At 42.7% G+C, this 9,941-nt stretch overlaps 1 protein-coding gene across 2 annotated transcripts in view; it reads left to right on the plus strand.

Annotated features, from left to right (window-relative positions):
• The window catches only part of doc2b (double C2-like domains, beta), a 95,447-nt gene that overhangs the window by 63,189 nt on the left and 22,317 nt on the right, over positions 1 to 9,941 (plus strand). The window contains exons 6-7 of one of the 2 annotated variants that reach the window (XM_037979240.1): positions 1,401 to 1,424; positions 8,699 to 8,773. In XM_037979240.1, coding sequence (XP_037835168.1) covers positions 1,401 to 1,424; positions 8,699 to 8,773 — 99 coding nt within the window. The remainder of the gene's footprint in view (positions 1 to 1,400; positions 1,425 to 8,698; positions 8,774 to 9,941) is intronic. The other variant, XM_037979241.1, reaches the window with a different exon arrangement.

Here is a 9,941-nt window from a genome sequence, read left to right on the forward strand (position 1 = left end):
TTTGCTTTCCTCGTGTTGCAGGCAAATGGAAGAAGAGCTGTAAATATTGATGAAGCGTCTGACAGACCGCGGCGCCGATCGGCAGCTCAGCCGCAACACAATCAATTGTGATTTCCTCTCCGAGCAGTTAACGCTGGTCCTGTCAGGCCTTCGGCACGAGTCCGCCAGATAAACAATAAATTTCGAGTGTGATTGCTTGGCTAAGCCTTCTTGTAAGACGGCCTTTTGTCCAAGTTGGGCGTTATCGACCTGAAGGAGCTTTTTGATAAATATTGGAGACAGAGTTTCTGTTTGAGTCGCCTGGCTCTAACGCAGAAACGTTTGATTTGTTTATTTAAACACAGATACACGCTCCGTGATGGCGCCGGTTTTACGGCACGTTTTGGCCTCGATAAGCTGCAGTTTTTCCTGCTTGAGGAGCTTAACGGTCCGACTGCGGAGATGAGACTTCACGCCCACGGATCCCGACAGGCAGCAGAACTTTCTGAGGATTTTACATTTTTATTCCCGTTCAGCTCAGGAAGAAAGCAAACTTTAAAAGTGCCGGTTTCCCTCACCAAACCCAGACTTCTTAATTATTTTTTTTATTTTTTTTTTACCACATTTGGTCCTCTGAGCCTCAGATAATAAACCCCGACATGAGCGATCATGTTTCTGCAACACATAAAACCCTAAAATAATTCTGTAAAATAAAGGTTAAAATTTAATAAAAGCCCGGTCGTATCTGCCCAGTAGGTCATGAGATATTTTGCTGACAGACACGGTGTTGAGTAACAGTCACCGCCGAAGTTTTAGGTCAGTTGGCTGCGGCGGCCATCTTGAATTGGCTCCAAAGCTGCAGATCTACAAACATCCACTGATGACTTTCTGAGAGTTTCATCAAAAGAAATCCAGAGATTTTTTTTTTTTTTTTCAAAGGCTACAGAAAAACAGACACAAGCAAAAACATTATCGCCCGCTAGCATCATAAATCGGTTCATCTGATGCGTGAATAACTTGACGTTAAATCGGTCTTAGAGCTGATTTAACGTCTGGATTTCTGTCGTCTTTAATATTCGATTCAGTTTGGAGTCAACTTTACTGAGCGAGACAAAGACGTTAATAAAAGAAGTTTCAGCATCAGTCACACAAATAAAAGCCCTTCAAACCAGAACTGCAGTGTTTATTAAATAAATATCACAGCATTTGCATAGAAACGAAACGATAACCAGATGATTGAAATATTAATAAGACAATAAAAAGTAAGTGTGATTGTTTGATTCAGCAGAATGTGGAGGTTTCTACATGAAGCTGCTTCGTTGGTTTGTCTCGTTCTCATCGTTTAATTTCACGTTCTTTCTTTTTATCTCCGTGTTTTTTTTCTTTCTGCATGCTGTCATTGCCCGTCTTTATGTTCGAAGCTTCCTGTCCCCCGATACAAGAAGGTAAGCTGCTGAGAGACGCCCGTCCCCCGTCCCCCCCGCCTGATCCATCCGTTAGTTTGATCCCAGTTAACCCCCCCCCGTGTCTCACTCCCTGAGCTCCTCATCACTGTGATGTTATTGCAGTCGCTTGAAGCAGGGAAACCTGAAGTTCTCCTCTTCCGTTTCTGCTGATCTTCTCTGGTTCTGCAGGCGTCTCATTTCGTGTTTTAGGAGAAACCAACGAGTAAATGTGGACAGAGACGCTTCTTCATTTGGGTTTTTGTCAATTCAGTTTATTTATTTTTTATATAATTTGAGGTTTTTTGGGTTTTCTCCATGATTTTGATGTTTTCTCCTTTCAACAAATCTGAACTTTGTGTTTATTAAAATCTTCTTCAGGTGGTTTTATTCCTCAAACACATTTCATCGCAACAGTTTTATTGTGAAATGTGCAGAAAGCTGCATATTTAAAGTTTCTTTAAGGGTTTACTATGAAGGAAGTTCAGCACTATTAGTGATTTTACTTTCCTTTCTTTGTTCAATAAGGCTTTCCTCTTCACAATGTGTTTGTTTAATTAAAGAGTATTTCACTTTATAATTTTCCTGTTTAAAACTCATCTTTTAGCCTGACCCTTTTCCATCGAAGCGAAACTTGTTATTTTTAAATAAATCCGTCAGAACAATGAAGTCTTTAACCCAAACTCAGCACACAGACTTTTCTTTTTTCTTTGTTGCGAAAACATTTTGTTGTGTTAAAGTGTCGTGCAGCAAACTGAGAAGTCCACGAAACGCGGAGCTGTCCGAGCCGACAGCGATCTGACGGCCGGGGTTGGATGAGGAGAGCGAGCAGACGAGCCGGTGGCTGCTGGACAGATGGCGGATGAGCGGGAGGCTTGGCTCGATGGCCGCTGATTGAAACTCATTTGGTCCAGCTGCACGGAGTTATCTGGCAACAACTGCAACGAAAGCCGAAGCTGAAGCAGTTCGTGTTGATAAATGTCTGACAGCTGCAGGAGCTCAGAGGTGGTGATGCTAACGTGTTTTCACCTTCCTCAGTTTTATCTGATATTTGCATCTCAGCTCAGAGGAAGAAGACGAATCTTTCTCCATTTATCTTCTGCTGGGTCCCCTTCACAATAAAAGTCGACCCAGAGGCAGTCCAAGACTTGTTGAGGTCTTCACCGTGTTTTTAGGACTCTCTCTTATGTGTGATGGATCCACAGTGGTTCTGAGCGTGCAGAAAACTGGAAACCCCGGAGGAGCGTGGAGGAACGCCCGCATCATGAATATTCATCTGATTTCCAAAGTTAGAGGTGCGCCGGTGAGGTTGGAGCAGTTTGAGAAGTTTCTTCGCCTCGTTATTATAAGAAGGCATCTTTATCCAGGTGGTTCAGGTAAATGGTTCTGAAAATGTTACGGTTCTGCAGATTTGATGCTCACAGTCGGAGACGGTCCCACCCGGGGAGGGCAAACATGGCCGTGTCACCCTGGGAATGTCCCGGAGGCGTTATCCAGTCAGAAGGAAGCGTTAAGGAAGCCGTTAGCTCAGTTTCTTCAGTGTTTTGGAAGCAAATAATCCTAAATATAATCTTCTAGAAGATTTAAGAAGATCTTTCAGTCCTTTAATGAGGTGGAGAACGTCTGCTGACAGGAGCAGGAAATTAATTGTAATTAAAATTGTTTCTTTTTCTCCTGGTGCGAGTCGTGGCTCTGCGTTGATGCAGTCAGCTTCGGGGTTTTTGTTTGTTTTGTTTGGATTTATGTTCCCAGTAAGACTAATGATGAGATTAGTTTATTTATTGACATCTGAGGTAAAAGATGTAAAACCTAAATTAGATGCAAACCTTCCTGTGGACATATTTTTGTCTCATTTTGAGTAACTTTAAACAGTTTATTCTTATAGAAATAAATTAAAAATTATCTATTTAACCCTGCAGTAAACCTCCCTCCTCTCCAAACCTTCCAATCATTACTTTTCCGCAGTAATTAGTAACAAATTGGACCCCCACTCTTATAAAAGAACCCCGTCTTTACAGTGACTCTGGGTCGTCTCCCGCCTGGATTAAATCAATAATCCCCCCCTTCCTCCTCCTCCTCCTCCCGTCCAGCCTGTTATCTGTTGCTCCTGATGACGGATGCTTCCTCCACCTGTGTGCTCGCAGCCGCTCAGATATGATAATGAAGACATATGTCCTGTCCACGCAGCGCCTGATAGCTCGGTGGGAAAGAAGCCGACGGATTGGAAAACACACGTTAAGGTTCTGTCCGTCTGACTTTAGAACCAGGAGCCGGACAGACGCAGAGGAACTCGTGCAAAGTGAATCCAGAAAATCCGAACTAACTGAGCACGAGTGGCTGCTAACAAAAACATCCATTAGCCTTTCTTTGTTTGTGCAGCTCAGAGAGACCGACCTTCCCAGGAACAACCTGTCTGCGTCACGTTCTCGTCTCCTAACTCTGTTCAAGATGGCTGCCACAGCCAACTGAGCGTCACTTTCAGGGCGGTTGTAGCTGAGAGTTCCTCCCAACACGTCCTCCGAGCACAAAACTCTGGGATGCATTCATCTAATTTATGGATTTATGAAGGATGAACCTCTTCTTGCTTCTTTTCCTCTCCTTAAACCGCATCCTGCTGCCTGGAAACTGTTTTTATTGTTTCGTTAAACAGTAACTTTAAAAGATTTTGCACAGTTATGTTGTTATTTGTAGAAGTTAATAACTTTTCTGGTGGGAACTCCTTCCAGAGCCAGTTTTAAGGCGTTTTCACACACAATTTTAACAGATTTATTACCAGTTCAGAGCAGATTCTTCAAGTAAAAACTGCAAAAATGAGGAAGAATTTCCTTCTGCTTCAGCAGTTTTGAACGAGCCAGACTCTGACATCATCTGTCAGATGATGGTGATTATCCCCTCCCTAAAAGGAGCTCGGTTTCTTTTTTTTTTGTTCAGAATGAGGATGTGTGAGATAGGTGTGGATCTCCTCCCATCTGCGTTTTGCGGGGGTCATTTTTCTCCAACCCTCAGTAATTATTATCAACAGAGTATTCACAGCGCGCTCGTGCAATCAGTGGTGTGACGCAGCTGCCTGCTCGTCCCGATCCAAGCCCGCCGAACGTCCTCCATCTTAGCTCAGGTGTTTGCTGAAAGCAACAATAGGAGGAGATGAGAGCGGCGCTTGAACCTGCCCAATCACCCCGCGTGCTGCTGTCGCTCTCATTCGTTTGTGTGGAAAACAGGAAGAAGTGAGACGGATAACGTCTGAGCTGCGTTCGAGTGAAATAAAAATTACTGCAGGAGACGTGAGACTTTCAGGCCCCGGTCTGTTTTCAGGTTTAGTCAGGTTGATCTTTCATTGAAAGAAACGAAGAAACGAAGAGATCGGGTCATAAAAATGTTTGTTTACGTCGTCTTCACCTCCATAAGGAGCTGCTGCCAGGTTCTGCAATGTGCATGGATTTATTTTTATTTAGTTTCTAAAGAAACTTGTTCTTTAATCATTTTCTCCTCAGTAGATTTGAGATGCATTCAAATAACCTCAGATTTATAGTTTAAAAAAAAAACAAAATTACAAAATGTTTAACCTTAAAAATAATATTTTATCAAACTTATTTCTGTAGGACTGAAAGTTTATTGGTTCCTTGTTGAATCTAAAAATCAACCTTTATTTTCTTTATTAAAGGGATAGTTCAGTGAACTTTGACTGGTAATAGTTAACAGTAGTTAGTATTTAGTTAGTATCTAGTTAGTAACAGTAGTTAGAGTTTGGAGAAAAGAGGCAAAAGTCTTAGTCCAGGCTAGGCTAATGGCTAACCAACTGACGGCCTAATTTAATGATTTTTCTGCCTTTTAAACAATTTTTCTTTAAAGTTGACAAACCGGTTTAATGTTTAACCTCCACACTTTTAAATGACGCCTTTTCTTTCGTAACCAAACGACGTCATGTTCCTGCACCAATGTTTGCGTGCGGCGCCTGAACGGGCCGTTACGCCGGGCCGATGGCGCTGAGGCTGCTGGACGGGAGACGTTCTGAGGTCAGATCGCTCTCACCCACCGGTCCACGGTCCCGGGTCGGACCCGTTTTAACCTTCAGAACTGCCTCAGAGACTCAGCGAAGCGTTGGAAAAGTTTCTGAGATTCTGGTCCAGATTGGCGTGAGAACGTCACCGGTTTGTCAGCGGAGCAACAACGGGGTTCTTCACATCCTTTTGCTGAATTACCAGCAAAAAATAATATATTTTATGGATTATTTGCTGCTGAGTCCTGCAGAAAAGACAAACACATCACTCACTGTTTTCCATTTTGTGTTGGGAAGCAGCAGAACTTCATTTTCCTTTGGAAATGTGTCAAAGCATCAACTTTTGATCTTCAAAAACAAATGTACAAAAATCGGTTAATATATGGCTAAAAAAAAAACTATTAGTGCAACGGTTTGATTGATCTTCCTGATCTTCACAGAAACTAAGACAACAGTGAAGACAGACTCCTGCAGGCGGGAGAAGACCAATCGGATCAGATTATAAACGGGTTTAATCCTGACTGACGGCTTAAAGCCCGTAAACTCGTCTGCTTCTGTAAAAAAAACCAAATAAAATCACCAGGATTCAGATTCAGAGACAGTGTTTTTTATCTGCTGAGTCCGGATGGTTCCTCTGAGATGAACAGAGTAAAATAAAACGTAAACGTGTTTCCAAGCTGAAGGAATCATCGTCGCTCGGTCTCACCGCAGACAGGATGCCTTTCTGCAGATGAAGTTGATTCATTCTGCTGTCAGTAATTCCTGCCGAGCGCCGATTAAATCTGATTATTGAGGACAAATAGATGTTGTTTCTTTTACTGTTTCTGTAAATGGAAAACGGACGTGAAGAATTGAAATAATGCTGCTGATTAAAGGAAGAAGCCTTTTGTTTTTGCACATTTGCTTTCCAAATGAAAAACTGTTATTTTTTCTGTCGTGGGTTTTGAAGCCTCATTATCCTTTTATTAAACAGAGTCTTATTATCCTCCAGAAGGTTTAATTTCTCTGTCTGTCCATTTTTACTGCAGCAGGAAGCAGAAACGACTCAAAGTCGTCATCACAGATGCTTGGCTTTATGTTCAACTTTAATTTACTTCCAACAGTTTTAAATTATAGAAAACGATCAAGATGTTAAATCAAGGTTCAGGTGATAAACAGTTACTATCTTACCTGTTGCAGATAGAACAGCCTCATGTTTCTGCCAGAATAACCATTTAATTTGAACCTGACAGCAACATAAAGGTTTATAAAACAGATAAACTGAAGTTTTAAGGTCCTGGCTTGGCTCTGACTAGCCTTCAGCTCGTCCGTCTGGTCAGAATTAGATGATCTGAGGCAGAAAAATCGTGTTTAGCCCCATGGACCGGCGGTGGAGAACCCGTACTTCCTGTTCTCGCGTTAACCAAATCAGGCATTTGTGACGACGCCGAGACACAGGAGTCCTGATGTGTTCCGGCGAGGAACCGATCTGTGGCGCGTAGAACGGCAGAACGAGGCGGTGGTCATTTTCTGCGCGGACGATAGAAGCTGAGAAATGTTGGCGTCACTAATTCAGGAACAGGACGAGGCGTTGGAGCGTTCAGGACCCCAGAACCCCGCGGCCCGACCACGAGCTTTCAGTCCCCGTGACGAAACGCTCCAGGCGGCTGTGAGGTTCTTCAAAAGATCCGAACTCGCCCTTTAACGAAGCATGTCAGTTCGAATTGGATAAATTGTTATTTAAGCTGAGATGTTAGCTGATGCAGCTCCATTTAAAAACATCTGATTTAATCTTTTTTTACATAATTCTGAAAACACGGTTTCTTAAACACGTCTAACCGATGAAGAAGTTATTTCCTCCTGCTGTCGCTGTGAATATTAGCTGGTTTTTATAACACCCTACAAATAATTGTCGTTTATGTAAATTAAATTAATAAAATTCTTGTCTCTGCTGTCAAAATATTTGTGTAATTTCTCAGTAACGTTCTTTACGGTGTTAAATACTAATTCTTCCCCAATCTCCTCAGCTCAGCAGGACCAAGAAACCTCTCCCATCCCGAGACAAAAGAAAAACTCATTTCTCCGCCTGCATTCATAAAAACATGGCAGCTCTCACTGCCGAACAGAATAAATTACTCAGCAATATCAAAAACAAACTCCGGGTTGTTGCTGGCATCTTCCGCGGTCTCCTTTAATCTCGTAGAGCAGGAACGAGCAATTAAATCGGAGCTGATAAAAATAATTGGCAAATTAATGAATTATGGAGCTAATCCTCAGAAATGGAAACGAAATAAAAGATGGAAACTTGTTTGAAAGGCAGCTGTCAAAGAGATAAAAATCTGCTGCCGCCAATTCTATGAACGTTTAAAGGGAATTTCACCAACTTCACGTCATTCAGGTTGGGTGAAATCTTTACGAACTTTAAGACTGAAGTTTCCTTTAACTCTTCATCCTGTTGAATGTCATATTTATTTGGTGGAATAATTACACAACATCCAACAAAAATGACTTTTTAAGTTCAGCTTCAGTTTAAATTGGTTTTCTCTAATCAACATCATGCGTACATTATCAAATATATTCATTCGTTCAAATAAATCTGTTAACAAACGGTGCTGAAGGTTTTAAAACGTGATGTTACCTTAGTGCTCAGGATCGACTGCAGCTGCCAGCATGAAGAAGATTTGCTTGAAAGCGCTCATCTGTCACCGGTTCGGGGTCGTGAGCCGGAAGCTGCGGGAACGTCGGACTGAGAAGACCAGGAAATACGCCCCCGCTCCCAAAGAAACGCCTTCAGGTTCCTGGAGAAACGTTTGACGGTCAGACGAGACGAAGCTTGAGCTGAAGAACCCGCTACCAACTGCCAAGCACGGCGGTGGCAGCGTCATGCTGTGGTGCTGACCTCCAGGTTCCTCAGCCTCACCTCAGACCAGCAGTGAAATGGTTAAAACTTTCCTGACCCTCATATTAATAACAATTTCTGATAAATAAAAACATTTTGGCTGAAAGATTCCGTTTCCACAGGAGGCTGAAGACACGGAGGGAACCTCGTTCCTCTGGGTTCCTGCCGTACGGTTGACCTTTCCCTCCTCTGCCCTCGTTGAGTTTATCGATTTGCCCTTAAAGGAAAGTTAAACCTGTGTTTCTCTGAAACTCTGAAATGTCTCCGATCAGAGGTTTATTTTCTCGGTGACGATGTATCGATGAGCACCCGAGTTGCCTCTGATGAAGCCGACACAGACGAGAACGCGGCTGAAGGTTTTCTGTTTCGTTATTTATCTGTGTTTCTGTTTCTCGTCCACAGGGGCTCAAACCGATGGACCACAACGGGCTGTCGGACCCGTACGTCAAACTGCACCTGCTGCCCGGCGCCAGCAAGGTGCGTACCCCGACATCCGCTCCGTTTTCACTCATCCCACCATGATCACCACCTGCTGTTTGTCTGTTAGCCAAATATCTCACCAACCACTGGTCAGAGTTCAGTGCAGTCAGTGCAGTTCAAGATGGCCGCCACAGTTTTACAGACAGCGAGCTAAACCTAAAACCGAGCTGGGGTAGATTCTCAGTCCTCCTGGACATCATCTGGACTCGTCTGGTCTGTCTCATCCGGGGAGTTTGGAGTTCCAAGCTTGAAGCTGAAATTCTCCATTAGAGCTTAAAGCTCCAAACGGCTTCAGCTGCAGAGTCCAGATGTCCTGTTTCCTGTTTGACAAAGATCCACCATCTTTGTTTGAAACGTTTTAATGCATCTCCTCTTTATCTTATAAAGCATCTTAAATTCTTGTCTTGTGTTGGTCGACACACAACAAGCCCACACTGCCTCCTGCTGACTAACGGCTGCAGCTTCGTTTCCTCACAGTCGGATTCTTCTGAAACCACCTCCTCTGACAGAACATTCAGTAGGTTTTTTATTTTTGGGTCATATCTGCCTTTCAGCCCGGCTGAGATCTGTTCTTTTTTTTTTGTAATTTTCTTTTTATTTCTCTAGTGCTGGTCTAACAGTTGGAAAACAAAGAGCCAGTTGTCGACAGCTGGCATGTGCACAACATCCTGAACAAAACGGAGGTTTGCTAAACAGCTAGATAACCTGGTATACACACATCGCTGTACATTAAAGTACAGAGAGAGCGTGGGTGAGGTCCGACCTTACCGGCTTTACACACTCAGACCATTCTGACCAAATTCTATAGAATTTATCCTTTTGAATTTTTAGAGAAAAAGTGATCTTCTCCATCACAACATCGAGCCGTTCTTCAGTGGTCGTGGTTCCACGGAGTTCAAACAATCTTCTGTCATTTCTGTTCAGCTTATGTTGTCTGTCACCCATATATAAGATGGTCCATTTAAAAAGGAATCTTAACTCCAAAGTAGTGCTGGACGATATGGAAAAAATTCTATATCACAATATGGATAATTTTATATCACGATAACGATATATATCACGATATACCCCAATTACGTACGTTGTCAGTTATTCTCTGAAAAATATGAAAAAATAATCTAATTTCTTACCTTTTTCAAGCTTTATTTCTAAGTGACATTTAACT

This window comes from Kryptolebias marmoratus, linkage group LG13 (assembly GCF_001649575.2).
Source record: "Kryptolebias marmoratus isolate JLee-2015 linkage group LG13, ASM164957v2, whole genome shotgun sequence".
Lineage (NCBI taxonomy): Eukaryota > Metazoa > Chordata > Actinopteri > Cyprinodontiformes > Rivulidae > Kryptolebias > Kryptolebias marmoratus.